At 37.5% G+C, this 17710-nt stretch overlaps 1 protein-coding gene across 4 annotated transcripts in view; it reads left to right on the top strand.

The window, feature by feature from the left end:
• Positions 1-17710, top strand: part of CPEB3 (cytoplasmic polyadenylation element binding protein 3) — a 184443-nt gene that overhangs the window by 50626 nt on the left and 116107 nt on the right. For 2 of the 4 annotated variants that reach the window (XM_029932231.1, XM_029932227.1), the window contains one exon: positions 16801-16960. In XM_029932231.1, the coding sequence (XP_029788091.1) occupies positions 16801-16960 (160 nt within the window). The remainder of the gene's footprint in view (positions 1-16800; positions 16961-17710) is intronic. The other 2 variants (XM_029932229.1, XM_029932228.1) reach the window with 1 other exon arrangement.

Here is a 17710-nt window from a genome sequence, read left to right as displayed (position 1 = left end):
TTAGAAAGACCAGGCACATGGATTGGAGAAATGTGTGTGCCTGCCACAGTACAGCCTGGGTTGAGGGAGGCTGGTGAGAAGGCATGTTAGTTATCTTGGATTTAGCACAAATCTAGGAAGATATAAGTGTGAGAAATCTTACAAAGGAAACTAGAGGATAGGAAGGAGAACAAGATCATTCTGAGCTGTTATGCATTAAACAGTATCTACTTTTAGGCTCCTTTTTTTTTTTTAAATCTTTCTCTTTGCTTACATGGCTTTGCCTCTGCTAAAATTAGGTGGCACTGTGTTGCCCACAATATTCCCCCTTTTCTCTTTTTGGGACTTCCAGACCATCATACTGCAGCCTTCTCTCTGAATTTTATCATTTGAAGTTTGAAAAGGCAAAACTACTTATTCTCATTCTTAAACTACCGATAAGGATGTTTTCACTTCTTGAATCTCTGTCCCCACAGTAAATTGAGTGTCATGACGCTGAGGGGCTATTCAAATGAGAATGAGCAACAAGCATGCAATTTAAATTGGGGAATTAGAACCCATATAAGGTCAGGTCCAGGGAGTGAATGAAAGCATCCTTTTATGCTACAGTGATCCCTATAACAACTTCTCCTCCTCTGTAGAATTCATAAAAGGTTGTCTTATCTGTTCAGCTATTTAAGTTGACTTACTGTGGATAGAACCCTTGCAGGTGGGCTGGAGAACAGGGTTTGTGCTTGTAATTTTTTTTACGTTAAAACATACACCCACATCTCTCATTGATATGTATGTATGTATATATGCACACATGTGTACATGGCCCCTTGTTGAGAATTGAGTCGGAGACATCTTGAATAGACCATGTAATCATAAAGAAATATTAATGATGTAAAAGTCAAAATTTCTCTTTGATTTTGGAATACTATTTGTCATTGGTCATTCGTTTTGTTTGTTTTACTTCAGAGAATGAGAGCCCACAGGAGCAAGGGAGAGGGGCAGAGGGAGAAAGAGAAAGAGAGAGAATTTTAAGGAGGTTCCATGCTCAGCATGGGGCCTGATCCCATGACCCTGGGATCATAACCTGAGCTGAAATCAAGAGTAGTAGAATGCTCAACCAACTGAGCCACCCAGGTGCCCCTATCATTGGTTGTTCTTAATCATGTTCTGTTAATATGAACTTAATTTGATTTGAGTATTCATTGATGGTAGGGAGACTTAAGCATACTGAAAATCAAAGTAAAGCAGCCAAAGCTGCAAAAGATTGTGGCTCATCATATTGGTAAATCAAGTAAATGTGTTACTATTTAGATACTGCTACTATGGTTTTTTTTCATCAATATATGGTTCCCAAGTTGGGAAAGAGTTTTATTCTGATTTTCTATATTAAGATGCCATAGTGTTTGGAGTGTATCTGATGGCTTTATTTAAAAAACTTTGAATTTACTGATGTGAAGAGCACTGAGAAAGTTTAACAATTAAATGGCTAAAATACATTTGGGTGGGATAGATGACTATTTGGGGGTAAGTGAAATATGTGTAGCTTGACTTTAACATATGTTCAATGGTGAAAAGTTGAAAATTGAGTCAAATATATGGTTTTCTGTTTAGTGATTTGGGGATAAATTTAGCTTTTCATAAATATGGCCTATTTTAGTAGCTGTAATTCTGGACCACTGATAGGAATCAAAATGGCAGGGTGTAATTCACTCAGTTGGGAAGACTTGGTGGACTTCAGCTAACTTGCCACATTATACTCAGTTCTAGACTAGGGGGTTTACCCTGGCTATTGGATTTTAAAATGGTGTTCCAGTGAGTCCTGAGACTAAAAGAAAAATAGTAGAGATGGGCACATTTGCTTTGTGTCTCCCCTAAAACTCTACCCACTTGTACTCTACAGACCCACTCAGGAGTTGGGTACCAAATCATGAAAATAACAAGAGTTCTACAGTGTCTGAAAATTTAGATCATGGTCCTAGCCCATTTATAAGATTCAGAAACAGCAGTGAAACTGATACACCTATTTCTATTTTAAATGTTATGATCTTCTGCTCTGGCATAGCAGGAACCATAGGGCCCACATGATTTGCTCTTTCATTCTTATGAAATAAGGCAGACTGTTACAAGTGTGGATTTTAATTTAGGTAATTTAAGTCATAGGGGTACCTGGGTGGCTTTGTCGGTTAAGCGTCCGACTTCTGCTCAGGTCGTGATCTTATGGCTGTGGGTTTGAGCCCTGCATTGATGACAGCTTAGAGCCTGGAGCCTACTATCTTCTATTATTTCAAAATAATCACTGCAGATTTTTCATATGCCTTCTGTCTAGTTAGTTCCACTTAGTTGGATGTAATTTATTTGCCACTTCCCATAGTTTTCAGCCTATAAATTATGCCTGACTTTTACTTTAGTTATCATTATTTCATGAAGACAGAATTGAGGCTCTTTCTGGACTTACATACCGTGGTATATGACCACTGTCATCTTCCTGTATGATGATGGAGAAAAATGATATTGATTTGCTTATTTTATTTATTTAACACTTTTTTGCTGCTTGCTTTATGCTATGTACTGTACTAAGTGCTTTACAGATATGTAATAACATCCATGTGAGGTACTATTATTGTTTGCATTTTTGTTGTTATTGTTACTCACTTATGAGGATACTGATGCACGGGGAGATTAAATAACTTGTCCAATTCTACTGACATTTAAGTGCTTGTGATGTGTTCTGATGTCCTGTTTTTACTTTTACCAAATTGCTGAGCACCAGAGCGTTATAATTCTGGCTATCACTGGTCATCCCAGTGAAGAAACTGAGTATTTTGTATATACAGTTGTGCAAATAGTGAGTTCTCTGTGCTTTTTCCTTTTTATATTTTCATAGCTTTTCTCTCCTTTTTCCTTCCTCAAATCATGTCTTGAAATTCCTCTTCATCTTTGCTTTTAGAATATTGTATATATCCGTATAGTTTCGTTGAATGAGGGTAATCATAACACTGCAAGTCAGCTTGCTTATTTTTTCCTCTGCCTCTAGAAGGCATAATGTACTCCAGGGATGATAGAGTCCATAGAAAGAGTGCTGAATGTTTATACTATAAAGTATTTATGTTTATATACAATTTTTTTTTACATTGGTATTTCACTTCTTAGATAGTAAATGTTTCCCCAGCATTTTGAGAATAAAATTAATTTTGTAAGTTGAATCAGTTTCAGAACCTCCAAATAGTTATACCTTAAAAGGAGATCCTACTTTAATTGCTTTGCAAAGGCAAATTATTGCTTCATGTTTTTTACTGAATGGTTTCCTTAAAATACGGTTTGACACACAAATTTAAGTAAAACATTAGGGTTTTTTAAAGTTCTTTTAATAGGTCTGGAATTTAGCTTAATGAATAAGAAGCCATAATATAAAGAAGGTACATTTCTTTTTCACTCTTTCCCCTGCACCACACATCAGGATCAATAGAAAAATAATGGTTAGATAATAACAGAAATAAGAATTATTAATTAGGAATGATTCTTAATCTAGAAGCAGAAGAGCACAATGGTTTTAAGGCTCTAAATTGCCTGGGTTTGACTCCTGTCTCAGATACTTTCTGTATGATATCTTTGTGCCTCAGTTTTCTCATTTGCAAAATGGATGATAATATTATTTACCTCCATTAGGCTTTTGAGGAGGAAATGAGATAAAACATGTACAGTGCTTGAAACAGGACCAGGCATATAGCCAATATTGATCAGTTCTGCTGTTATTTAATTCCAAGAGTTTTTGACAGCCCTATTGTTGGTTTAATAGGAGGAAGGTTCTGGGATATGTTGGAGTGGGATAGGGCATGCTAAATAAGGCTCAAAAGAATACCTTAATGAGGTTCCTATTAGCAAGGATGTGTGTGGAAATACTTTATGAGATATAAAGTCCTCTATAAATAAAAGGTAATAGGAAGAAATTAGATTATTTATAACCTTAATATGCTGGAGAGTGAATATTTGCAGATATAGCTCAATAGATAATGATAATATTCCCCACCAGATCTCCAAAGTTGAATGCCAGGAAAAAGACTTAAGGCCTCACACATACAAAAGTCTTTAAAATAAAATTGGGAAGCACCTGAACGGCTCAATGGGTTAAGCATCTGACTTTGGCTCAGGTCATGATCATGCAGTTAGTGTGTTTGAGCCCCAGATAGCTCGGAACCTGGAGTCTACTTTGGATTCTGTGTATTCCTCTTTCTCTGCCCTTCTCCCACTCATATTCTGTCTCTCTTTCTAAAAAATAAATAAACATTTAAAAAAGTTAAAAATATAAAGTTGGACTTTGTTGTGATAGAATATTGTTCTGAAATTGTGCTTATTAACACGTAAGTCAACCTGATGCTGTCCTGTAGAAAGGGTTTATTTAGTAAACTACATCCTTAATGTTAATGTATTTACAAACAAATGTTATCTATTTGTAGCTTATATATAACCTATATATCTTCTGGAGAATTTCTTCCTGGGTCCAACTTTCTTGAGAAAGTTGGGCCCAGACAGACATCTGTGCAAGTCACTGTGCCTCTCCTTTTCTGGAAGCCCTTTTGATCTCTCCATCATTTGTGCTCCCATAATTCTAAGCATATAGCTCTGTCATTGCATTTACCTCATTATATGGTAATTATTTGTAAGCTAGACAGCTAGCTTCTTGTGGACAGAGACAAATACCTCACTGAATTTTTTAATCTTTAATGCCTGGCACATTAAAGTTCCCAGTAAATGTATGTGGAATAAAGAAAGACTTAAACAGCCCTCAACACCCACGGCAAAATTTTGTTAGCGTTAATATTTCAAAGTAATAAAGAAAGCTGTTCTTCTAAAAAGCATTTTGTGATGTGGACATTTTGGAAATTCTGACAGAACTTCTCTTAATCTAAATTGTTGCATTTTGTATTAAGATCTCTAAACTACCTTAAAGTAGCATTACTAGAATTATACAGGCTTTAGTTTAAAGTGAATTTTCTTAACCTTATAAATACCAAATATTTTAATAAATGTAGATGCTTTTGATTTCAGATGCTTTAATACATTCATGTTAAATGTGATAACATTTAAATTGAAGATTAGGTTAAGGATTTATAAATGTTCTTTTCTTCCAGGGATGCTTATATAACAAATAATTCGTGTGTAGATAACCTTCTTCAGGGTCCCCTGATTTGTTATCAAGGACTGAATTTAATATTTAGTTTCCTAATCTGTAAAATAGAGATCGTAATATCTACCTTATAGCACAGTTGTAAAGATTACATAAAGCAATTTTTTAAAAATAAGTTTTTAAATTTTATATACTTTGAGAGAGATACAGGGAGCAAACAGGGGAGGGACAGAGAGAGAGCGAGACAGAATACCACGCAGGCTCCATGCATGGTCAGCACAGGGCCCAGTGTGGGGCTCGAACCCATGAACCATGAGACCATGACCTGAGCCGAAACTGACATTGGACGCTTGAGTGACTGAGCCACCCAGGTGCCCCAAACAAAATAATCTAAGTGAAGTACTCAGCACAGGTTCTGGCACATATTAATCATCCATCGTATGGTAGCTGTGACAAATTCTACGAGGCTTGTTGTGGAAAGCAGTATACACATCCGTTTCTGTCTCCCTAGAGGCACATTGGTGGAGGCAGATTGATATTTTTAGAAACCGGCATTATCTTCTATCAGATGGGTAGGGCATAAAGGGGGCTAAGGGCATAAATCTGCTCAAATTCAGAAATAATGAAGCTTTAAAAATGGTTAGGGCAGTTTGGGCTCTATTTGGTTACTTAATCTGTTTTTATTACTGGTCTCATATGGAATCAGAATTGTATAGTAAACTTGAGATGTGGTCTTTTTGTTTGTTTTCCCTTCTCCTTCCGTTAAAAGGGTTCCAAAACTGAGAAAAACTAATGTGCTTCTCTTCTTCTGGTCCCAGTCCATCAAGTAGGAGTGAATTTTTTTGGTATTTGCCAGGTTCCCTGCTTAAAAATAAACATACATATACATTGGTGACCTCTCCAGTGGTGGCCGGGAGTGACAGTGCAGAAGTCCATAGCTCTTAAGCTGTGTGTACACTGGGCATGGCATCATGGTTTCTGAAAGAGGGAAGAACCTTAGCTGCTAGATCAAATTGGCACAGTTGTTGCTTTATTGCTTTCATTGCCATAGGACTGTTTGCATAAAAGCAGCTGTGTTTTGTTGCTCAGTTTTTAAATACAAGGACCATAGAGGATAACGGGGACCACAGCAGAAGTGTTCGTGTCGTGGCCCCTGTCAGATGCCGGTGAATCTGCAGAATCTGCTTGTGTAACTCCCCATTTATCCATTCAAGTCAAACAGCAATTGAAATGAACAGCAGCAAGCTGGGCAGACTTTGGTGTTTGTGGATTCAAGTCAAACAACCATTGAAATGAACAGGAGCAGGGCCTTCTTTGGTGTTTATGAATATAAGTATCTTTTATGGTCTAGTAATAGTTCTAGATAGATGCTGGAGCACGTCCTTAAAATGTGCCCTGGTTATAAATGGGATGAGCTCGGTCTCTGAAGACACAGCACATCATTCTAAGACTGGAATCTCTGTGGAGTATTAAAAAATGCAGAAACAGTGGGAGACAAGAGAAGATACTGTTTGTGGGTAATATCATTAGTAACTGCTTTGTAGGTCTCTGCAGGAACGTTAAAGACATCCTTAGAAATGTAAATGACACACACTGTAACAATGGATGGCATTTGTTATTTGGCAGTAGTTGCCTTTTGAGCTTTACTACTGTTTGAATTAGGTTTTATTACCTGAGTCCTGTTGTGGCTCCTGAATGGAAGGAACAGCTGCAGTCAAAACTTTGCCTGCCTTCCTGCAGTCGTAGCTGAGGAAAGTTACTGTATCTTATGTCCTATAACCTAAAATAGATGATTTGCAGGTAGATCATCGTTCTTATTAAAACATTAGAAAAACATAAAAAAATATTTAAGATATAATTAACATACTATAAAGTTCATTGACCTTTTAAAATTTTATTGAAATGCCTTGGTTTTTAGTTTATTTACAAAGTTGTAAGTCAATAATCACTATTTAATTCTAAAACGTTTTCATTGCCCCAAAAAGGAAACCCTATATCCAACCAATAGCAGTCAATTCCCTCTTGACTACCCCAGCCCTAGGCGATGACCACCCTACTTTCTATTTCTGTGGCTAATGTGCCAATTGTGGATATTTCATATAATTGGAATTTATACAACATGTGATCCTTTGTGACTGGCTTCTTTCCCTTATAGTGTTTTCAAGTCTTATCCATGTCATAGCACGTATCAATTCTTCGTTTCTTTTTATTGCTGAATAATACTTCATTATGTGGAAACAGCACAATTTGTTAATCCATTTATCGGTTGATGGGCATTTGGGTAGTTTCCGGTTTGGGGAAATTATGAACAAAGTTGTTTTATAAAGTTGTTATAAGCATTTGTATGCAGTTTTTGTACTTATGAGACTGACGCGCTGCCTACTGCGCTAAGGAGGCACCTTACAGTTTTTGTACTTATGGACATGTGTTTTTATTTATCTTGGGTACGTACTTAAGATTAAGGTTGCTAGGTTGTATGATTTAGGGTAAGGTTTAACTTTTTAAGTAACTACCAAATTGTTTTTCCAAAGTGACGTATAGTCATTTGGAATTGTCAGGAGTTTTCTTTGCTTTTTAGCCCTTCTAATAGGTGGGCAGTTCTTTGTTTGTTTTAAATGAAAAATCCTGTAATTTGAAACCATCAGAAGGATGATTTAAGTGCAAAACAAGCATTTACCATATGCCTGTGATGTGCCAGGCTCTCTGCTAGGTGATGGGAATATAAGATATGTCTCTGCTCCCATAGAATATACAATTTGTTGATAGGCATGTAAAGAAGTAATAACAATATAGAGTTAGTGATAATTACTGCGAGTTAAAATATTGGGGTGGGGAAGGAGAGTCTCAACTATACCATGGAAAGATTTTGACATTTATGATCAGTATAAAGAAAATAATATGTGGAGCTACATGTACTTTTGGTTCATGTTCTAAGATAGGTTTTGGTTGCAAAGGTCAAACTCCCCCTACGTTATCATGCCTAGTAAACTAATGCCTAATAAACTGCTTGGGTTGATACTCTGTCGGGTAAGAACCTAGTGGTTTTGGGTAATACCAGCTGGTCATATATATATATACACACAATAGTCAAGGAAAGGAACAACTTTAACTTTTGTAGTTCCTTGAAGCCTACTCTTTTGACCATTGTGTTTATTTCTCTCCCATTTTGTATCCTTCCTGGGTCTGCCTTTTACCCAACACACTGCTAACCTGTACACCTGCTCCTTTTTTTAAGTGCATATATACTTAGCTCTGAACTGTTTACTATAGTCAGAGGTGGTAGCAGTAGGAATTTGTACTTTTTGTCCAACCTCTTTACCATTTGTCCAGCTAGATATGGCTTTCATATGTAAGTCATTTCAAGTGAATAAGGTGATTCCAAAAGTCATTTTCCGAGGGTCTGATAAACTGGGCTGCTTATCAGATGTCCATGGCAAACCAACGAGCTTTGAAGGAAGATTGGAGGTGGCAGAGAGCTGGAAGAGGCTTGGTGAAAATTGCTGGTTGTGCTTCAGGTTGTTGAGTGAAACTATCTTCTTGCTTTTTTTTAACTTGCTTTTTTTTTTTTTTTTTAAGAACCTTGATTATTTCTTGGTTAGTTTGCTGTTAACAGCAAGGAAAAGCATAACCTAATAGAAAAAGGTTAAAATAACTGGAGTTAGTCAACCCCTAGAAGAAAAAGAGGAGGGAGTCATAATTTCTTTGTATACCCTAATTGTATCCTAGGCTATATTGAAGGGTTTTGAGAATTCTTACATGGAAGACTGGATTTAAAAATAATCTTAAAGAATATTAAAATTCACATCAGGTGGTGATCAGTCATTGCTCTTCTGAGGATAGAGAAGGAGGAGGTTTCAACTTTGTAAGGACTTTAAGTTAGCTATTAGGAGTATTGTTTGCTTGCTATCGAGTGACAAGAAGAATCTACAGTCACACTTTCCAGAGGGCTACAGATGTAATAACCATCTGTGGGATGGTTAGAATTTACCATAGACTGAAGGACTTGATACTTACTGAAGGTGGAATGAAAATCTGCATTTGAAAAGTTACTGTTTTTACCCTTCCCTCACTTGAGAGACAGGCCTTCCTTTATTTGGGAAAGGTTTTAATCTTGGGGCAAATGTATGTCAAGCTGCTCAATAGTAAAAGTTCAGTTTGATGTAGGAACCACATGTTTTTGATAGATTCTGACAAATAATGGCTTTAGTTTAGAACTGTAAATTCCTAGACTTCTATTTTGTGATAATAGAAGTTTTATATTACTACTCCTTGAATTATTTGCTGCCCTATCTAGTATTCATTATTAAATGCCCTGTCTATTCTTTATAGTATTCTTAAGCAGATTCTGTGCTTGAAATCACTACATGTTGAACTTTTGGATGTATTGGCTCTTTGGTTTTTACTCAGGATTGATAAGTTCCATAGATTCTTATGTTTCATTATTAGTATCTTTCATAGAAACTGTAGGTCAGAAAACCTTTGTGCCAAAGTAGACCAAGCATGGAAGAGATGCAGTTAAAGGGCCAGAACAGAAAATTTGAGAAAACTATGCATTTACTTTGTAGGAGGTATGTGTATATGGTTGGGTTGGGGAAAGACAAAAAATATATATATACATATATGCGTGTATATATGGGGATAAAATTTATATATATATAAGAGGCCTATTTCACAAGCACAATACTGGTCCAAGAAAGCAGTTGTAGAACAATATGGATACTTCTATGTTTAAGGGAAGAAATAACATAAAACATTTTTCTATGGGTACATATATATATGAATATATATATATATATTTTTAAATGTTTATTTATTTTTGAGAAAGAGAGACAGAATGCAAACAAGGGAGGCAGGCTCCAGGCTCTGAGCTGTCAGCACAAAGCCCAACGCAGGGCTCGAACCCACGAACCGTGAGATCATGACCTGAGCCGAAGCAGGATGCTTAACCAACTGAGCCACCCAGGCGCCCCTATGAATATATTTTTAAACCTCTGAAAGAATACATGCCAAATGTACATAGTGGTCTGAAGAGTGTAAGAAGGCAGATTAGAGACTTTAGCTTTTTCTGTAATGGTCTTTTGTTTGTGTTAGGAAGAATGGGTTTATGTGTTATCTGATTAAATACTCATTTTAAATAGGTAAAACATGTTAATTACTATTAAACAGTGTAGATGGGGAGCTGCAATAGTTTCGAAGAATGTAAATTCATTAGAAAATATGAGCAGTTGAGTTGAAATTCAGAAATGGCTAATTTTGTAGGTTAAGCCCTTATGTGTTGAATGTATTTAACTTTGAAATGTTTTATCTATACATATGTTAAAGTCATATGATAAATGTAAAAGCGTTCCTTCAGGAATGCCTCTTTTTGTTTCTCTATATTCCTGCACAAACCCATTTATTCTTTCCTAGCCCATTCAAACATCTAACCACCTTTTGCTTTTTGATCCTGTGTTCCTTTTTTTTGCTAGCCAAGTCCCCATTGTTCATGGAACACAAAGCAACTGATCAGTGGAGGAACATTGGAACATTACTGGCATGGACTTAAAAGTCATAGACCTAGGTTCACATCCTGATTTCTGTCCAGCTTTGTGACTTTGAGCAGTTATATAATCTTTGTGAGCCTAGCTCTCTCCTCTGTGAGATGGAGATAATGCTGACCCTGTAGGCTTGTGCTGAGGATTGAGATCATGGTTATAAAGCATTTAGCCTACTTCCTGTCACATAGTAGGCATAATGATTAATTTTGTCATTTGGTTCCAGAGCTGCTTTTTTTTCTCACATATTCTTGGGCCCTTGCAGCCTTCTACCTTGTATCTCTAGGAAAGGATATGTCTAGGGGATAAAACAGAAAGGGTAGAAAAGGGTCCTAGATTTCGTGCCCAAGAAAAAGGCAGGTGAATGGGATAGGACTGATAGAGGTGGGCCTGAGCCTGTGCTGGAGGGTAGATCAAGCTACTTTTCAACTTAACTGTCCTTTGAGCAAGAGTAATTGACTAAGGACAAATAAGGATTAATTAGGTTGCCTATAAGGCAGGGTGGTGGTGGTCAAAGAGGCCTCTCTCTGGTTGTGTTAGGATTAGGTTGGGGCGGGGGTTTGTGAAAAGGATTAAAGGTTGAGGGAGTAGGAGGAGGTCAGGGAGGCAGTAGAGTGAGAGTCCTTAAGAGCACAGTCTGGATTTGAATGGTTTGGAGCCTTGGCCCTGTTAATTTACTGCTATATGATATTGGGCAAGTTACTTAATCTTGCCACGATTTAATTGCTTAACTTCTAAAATGGGGATAAAAGTAAAATAAATAAACATTAAAAAATTTAAAAAAGGGGGGGGCACCTGGGTGGCTCAGTCAATTAAGTGTCCGACTTCAGCTCAGGTCATGATCTCACAGTCCATGAGTTTGAGCCCCAGGTCCGGCCCTCTGCTGACAGCTCAGAGCCTGGAGCCTGCTTTGGATTCTGTCTGTCTGTCTGTCTCTCTCTCTCTCTCTCTCTCTCTCTCTCTGCGCCCCTCCCCCGCTCCTGTTCTGTCTCTCTCTCTCTCTCTCAAAAATAAACATTTAAAAAATTTTTAAATGGAGATAAAAGTTACCTACCTCATAGAGTTACGAGGGAATGTAGCATGCTTAGGATAGTGGCAAGCACATATTAAATACTTGATAGATTTACTAATATTAAGTCAAGTTGAGGGAAGGACAAAAGCAGGGCTAGTAAACTGTACAATGGGAGTGTGCTGCCTTCTTGTACGACTAAATGATAACATTTGTGATTGGTTATCTTCAAAGAAAAGGAGTCCATGATGGGATGCATTATTTATAAATGTAACATTCTAATACTTTGCTGTGTGTTTGCTTGTTAAGAACAAATGGAAAAAAAGATATTTTTCTTATTTTCCCTATATCGAGAAACAAAACTTATAAAAAATTTTTTAAAGGTTAGTTGCCACTTGTAATTTTTGTTTTTGAATTATAAATTCTGGTCTGGTTATCTTTTTTTTTAAATTTTTTAATGTTTTTATTTATTTTTGAGAGACAGTGCAAGCAGGGGAGGACCAGATAGAGGGGGAGACACAGAATCCGAAGTGGACTCCAGGCTCTAAGCTAGCTGTCAGCACAGAGCCCAACGCAGGGCTTGAAGCCATGAATCATGAGATCATGACCTGAGCCGAAGCTGGACACTTAACCGACTGAGCCACCCAGGCGCCCCTGGTTTTCTTTATGTATGGTTTCTGTTTTAATTTTGCTGCAGATTTTATGGTTTTTCTATCCTTTTTGTTCTGTTCCTTGCAGCCCTCCTGGTTAGTTGTTTTTAGCAATGTTGACTTATAAAACAAAGAGATGAATAGAATGCTGCAAATATGGGGCGCCTGGGTGGCTCAGTCAGCTAAGCGGCCAACTTCGGCTCAGGTCATGAGCTCACAGTTCATGGGTTTGAGCCTCGTCTCAGGCTTTGTGCTGACAGCTCAGAGCCTGGAGCCTGCTTCAGATTCTGTGTCTCCCTTCCTCTCTGATCCTCCCCTGCGCACACTCTGTCTCTCTCTCTCTCTCTCTCTCTCTCTCTCTCTCTCAAAAATAAACAAACATTTTAAAAAATTAGAAAAAAGAATGCTGCAAATATAAATCAATTAAATATAGATAAATAAATTTTAATGAGAAAATAAGTCTCAGTACTGAAGTTTGTTCACTAGTGAACAAAGCCTGTGCAAATTGTGTCCTGCATTTCATATGTCATGTTTTCATGTGTTGAGTACTAGTGAACCACTTGGTTTTTAAATATATTTCCCAGTACTCTAAGGTGGCATCCTAGAAGTCTCTTTGTGTTCTCCCTAATATTCCAGTGGCCCCCCCCCCCCCCCCGGTACAGATGCCTTGTTTAACATTGTCATTAGGTACTAAACACAACCACAGGGAAAATTATCATTTTATAGATGAAGATAACCAAGGCTTAGAAACTGTTCAGAGTGACGTGCCAGCACATGGTAGAGCCAGAATTTGAAAATCAAATGTCTGATTTCAGACCACCAACTGCTTTCCTAACCCGCAGTTAATTGGAAGACTGCAAGGCTAACCCTTGGCAAAGTGGCCAGGCTTGTTTATTTCCTGCTGTTGTCCTTCCAGTCCCTCATTCACTTTACTGTCCCATTTTACTGACCAGATGCAGATGTAAAGGCTTACCTTAAAGAATCATCCAGGGGCGCCTGGGTGGCTCAGTCGATTAAGCCTCCGACTTCGGCTCAGGTCAGATCTCACGTTCGTGGGTTCGAGCCCTGCATCAGGCTCTGTGCTGACAGTTAGCTCAGAGCCTGGAGCCTGCTTCCGGTTCTGTGTCTCCTTCTCTCTCTGCCCCTCCTCCTCTCATGCTCTGTCTCTCTCTGTATCAAAAATAAATAAAACATTAAAAAAAAAAAAAGAATCACCCAGTGTCATGGCTCTCAAATATAGCCAGTCAAAAGAGTTACCTAGGACATTTATTTCTTTTTAAATTATGACCAAGTTGGTTTTAACTGGAGCCCCGGAACCTGCATTTTAACCATTCTGTGTGTGATTTTTGACAGTCTGACCAGTTTGAGAACCATTTCTGATGCATTAAGTCCCCACCCAAACACCCTTCCAATTTTCCTGACAGGTAGTCATATAATATCCCCTATTGTCTTCTGACGGGAATTCACTACCATCTTGCCAGGAAGGTCATTTCATTGGTAATTAGCTGCAATGGTGCGCTTCTATAGAGTTTTCATTTATTGTTGTATATGGATTAGATCAAGTTCTTTGGACAGATGTTATATTCCCTAGGTATTGGCTTTGAGATCAGACCCAGGCTGAAATCTTCTCTAAACCTCACCTTTCTCATGTGTAAAATGAGTATGTTGTCATCTATCTCAAAGTGTTATATCAAAAATTAAGTGAAAAAAATAAACTGTCCTGGCTGGAAATTTTTAGAATGCCTTCAAACATCCATTTTTTATAGTCCCTTGACCTTATCAGCCTTTTTTGAAATAGCCCCATGTCTGCAGGGCTCTAGGTAGCAGTGTGGATATATATATGTTAGAAGGCTCCTGGACATCCATTCCAGGATTGTCAGTGCCAGAAATAGGCTGTCATTTTGACTTCTCATGAGCACACTTCTTTTTTTCACCTGTGGCTTTTTCTCTGGACAAAGAATATGGTACCTCTTATGGAGACAGATAAGCCTGCATTTCGGGAAACTCAGCTTTACTCCTTAAGTAATTGGAGTTTCCACTGATTACTTGAACCCAGAGCAAAACAAATGATCTGCAGGAAGACCTTAAAAGTAAAAAAAAAAAAAAAAAAAAGACCTTCTTGAATTATATTAAGAACAAAATGGAGAGCCAAAGAAAATATTCCATATCTCTTTCTTATCCAGTAGTAGACAGATAGTTGATGAGTGTTAGTTAAAAAGAAGAAAATGAGGTGGAGGTAGTAATGGGGGACGGGGGAGCAATGGCAGTAAGCTAAGAAATGTTGAGTGCCCTTTGATCCTGGGCTTCAGCACCAAAAAAAAAAAAAAGAAAAGAAAAGAAAAGAAAAAAAGAAATGTTGAGTGCTTGCCTTTTGGCAAACACAGTGTTAGAAAAATAATATGTATAAATTCAACCTAATCCTCACAGGTAAGATCCCATTTTACCAATGAGAATACTGAAGACCATTTAGAATAAGTAAGAGAAGCCTCATACCTGGTCAGATGGCAGGTTCACATTCAGAACACCTAGGATTTTACAGAATGTAATTAAAAAAAAATTATAATACACACATTCATGTTCTTTAAGAAATAGATTTGACTTAGTGTCCATTGTACTGTACACATTCCTCTGTAAAAACACCTGTCATTCTCTTATTTCAATGGGTTTTTTCTCTCTCTTTCTACTAGTTACTTGCATATAGGGACTGGGTTGCAGCACTTATCTCTGAGTCACCAGGGCTTAGTACAGGAGTTGGCCCTTGACTTGTGCATTAAAGGTTTGTAAAAATGGGGCCCCTGGGTGGCTCAGTTTGGTTAAGTGTCCCAACTCTTGATTTCAGGTCAGGTCATGATCCCAGGTTCGTGGGATGGGGCCCCATGTTGGGCTCTGAGTTGAGCATGGAGCCTGCTTGGGATTTTCATGCATGCTTGCGCGCTCGCTCGCTCTCTCTCTCTCTCTCTCTCTCTCTCTCTCTCTCTCTCTCTCTCTCCCTCTCCCTCTGACCCTTCCTCCCTCCCCCCTTCCCTGCTCACGTGCATGCTCTCTCTCTAAAATAAAATAAAATGAACAAAGTGGTTCTATTGGAAAAAAAAAGTTTGTAAAAATGGAATTTCTGTCTCTGGCATTTGAAAACATCTATACCCTCCACCCCTACTCCTCATCTCTGAGTTAAAAAGATGAAAAAAGTATAGTGTTGTAAAAGATATTAGAAATACTCTAAGCTCAGTCCTCACATTTGTATGAAGGAAGGAATTTCAGGCACATGTTGGAAGGTAGATCATGATGTGCCCAAAAGCCCCTAGTTGATAGTTATTCTAGTGCTCCTGCCTCCTGGCTCTCAGTTCAGGGCTCTTCTTAGCGCCTGCCTGTATACATACTGCATTCATTTATTCAGTACCCCTCTGACTCTTCCGTTAGGCTCAGGGCTGGGGAAATGCCACTTTCCTTTCTGTCTCCCTGAATAGATAGATACACTGCGATGCTTTCCAGAAACCAGGAGAAAAACAGCTTCCCAAGAGTTAAGACTTAAACTAGAAAATGGTCACCAAAATTGAGATTTTTACCTGGTGTATCATTTTTTGCTCGTCCAGTCATTTATTCTGTTGTTCACCGGAGATGGTAAATGATCATTTGCAATCTGGGTCAGTTGTTCAGGACCCTGAAAATAATCTCTCATTGCAATAGTTTGATTTGGTATGGTTGTTGGAGTGTGTGTTTGTTTTGCTTTTCTTAAAAGCAAGTTAAATCTATAATGTTAAGTTAGGCTATGAGTTGCGCTTCCTTTTAGCTCAGACTACTAAAAAAATTTGTACATTATGGTCTCCCATGGGCTTGAGTGAAATGTGGTGGAACAATGATTTTTTTTCTTCAGTTAGTCTTAGCTCTCTGTTTTCAAAATGGTTTTGACTCTAGCATCATGAAAACACTACCTAAAGTTTTTTTTTTCAAATGAGAGCATTTTAAAAGGTAATCAATTATAGTAGTACTTTGGAAACATTTTAAATTTTAGAGAGTGTACCCAATGTATAGAACTTATCAGTAATAAATATTAAAAGTACCCCCCAAAATTACATCAAAACTACAGCCATCTTTTGACTTTTCAGAAAAGTGATTCTGTTTGTAGACTAAAAGTTCTTAATTATGGACTTCCTCTAGATAAAAAATCCTCTATTCATTTGAATAGGATGTTTATTTGACAATGAAGGTTGAGGTGAAGGGCTGAGGGCAAAGCCAATTCACTGGATTCTTTGTTTGGAATTTACTTTTTAGTTCATTTGAGAGAAAGTCTGAAGTAGTGGGACATATACATGAAAGAATATGGGGAGAAAGGATGCAATTACAGAAACTTGTGTTACACTTACACGGTGCTGAGGAATCATTCTTAATGAAAAGAATATGTGTTCTGGAACTTTTATTCATGTCATTAATCCATGGCAAGAAGCTACTGATGTAGTATTAATTTTATGAAGTAATTTTATTTATTGTCTTGTTCTGTGTTTTTATTTTTAGGACCGGAGTAGGCCCTATGACACTTTTAACTTGCACTCGTTGGAGAACTCCTTAATGGATATGATAAGGACTGATCATGAGCCTCTGAAAGGTAAACACTACCCTCCCAGTGGCCCACCAATGAGTTTCGCTGATATAATGTGGAGGAATCATTTTGCAGGTTAGGAATATTCATATGTCCCTTCCTTGCTTGGTGTTTTAAACAAAAATCAGCTTTTTAATACTTGTAATTTTTTTTCATTTTTGTTTGTTATTTTTTTTCCCATTTGTTTTTGTTTGCTTCTGTAAAGCACTGTGGAATGTATTTAAAGTTTTTATTTATTTATTTATTTTTAAAGCTGGGTTCAGCTACCTACAATAATCAAGGTTGATTGCTTGGATCATAATGTCTGGCAGAAGCATGTGTTAGGTAGCATGAGACCAGAAAGCAAGTTTTCTGGGCTTTATACATTTATTTGGACTCCTTAGCTGAACCTGGATAATTCATTTAAGTCAAAGTACACTGCAAGGAAATATTTGACTTAGTAAGTCAATCTCCGAAGACTACTTCAGAAAACTTCATAGAAAAGAGTTCCATTTTATTAAAATATAATCATTTTCCTAGTGTAGCAAGTAACATGACACAGACTTAAGAGCAGCAGGTGATTCTTTGCACTCTCTTAAGACTAAAACAGAAGGAAAATGTCTTAAAGTGTATGAATGTTTTGAGTTAAATATAAGGCAGTCCCAAGGTCAGCAATATTAGGACTTCCTATTTTTAGAGCTCCTGTAAATTCAGGTTAGCAGTTGATGTCACATTCATAATTACAGATACTTCTTTTTATGTGTTATAGGACTTTGTAGGGGGCCTGTGATATTTTGAAAACCGTAATGGAAATTTCCTGTGGAAATATCCACTACAGTTGGGTTT

This window comes from Suricata suricatta, chromosome 2 (genome assembly GCF_006229205.1).
Source record: "Suricata suricatta isolate VVHF042 chromosome 2, meerkat_22Aug2017_6uvM2_HiC, whole genome shotgun sequence".
NCBI lineage: Eukaryota > Metazoa > Chordata > Mammalia > Carnivora > Herpestidae > Suricata > Suricata suricatta.
Note: the sequence above shows the minus strand (reverse complement) of the source record. Positions and strands in the feature narration are given on the sequence as shown.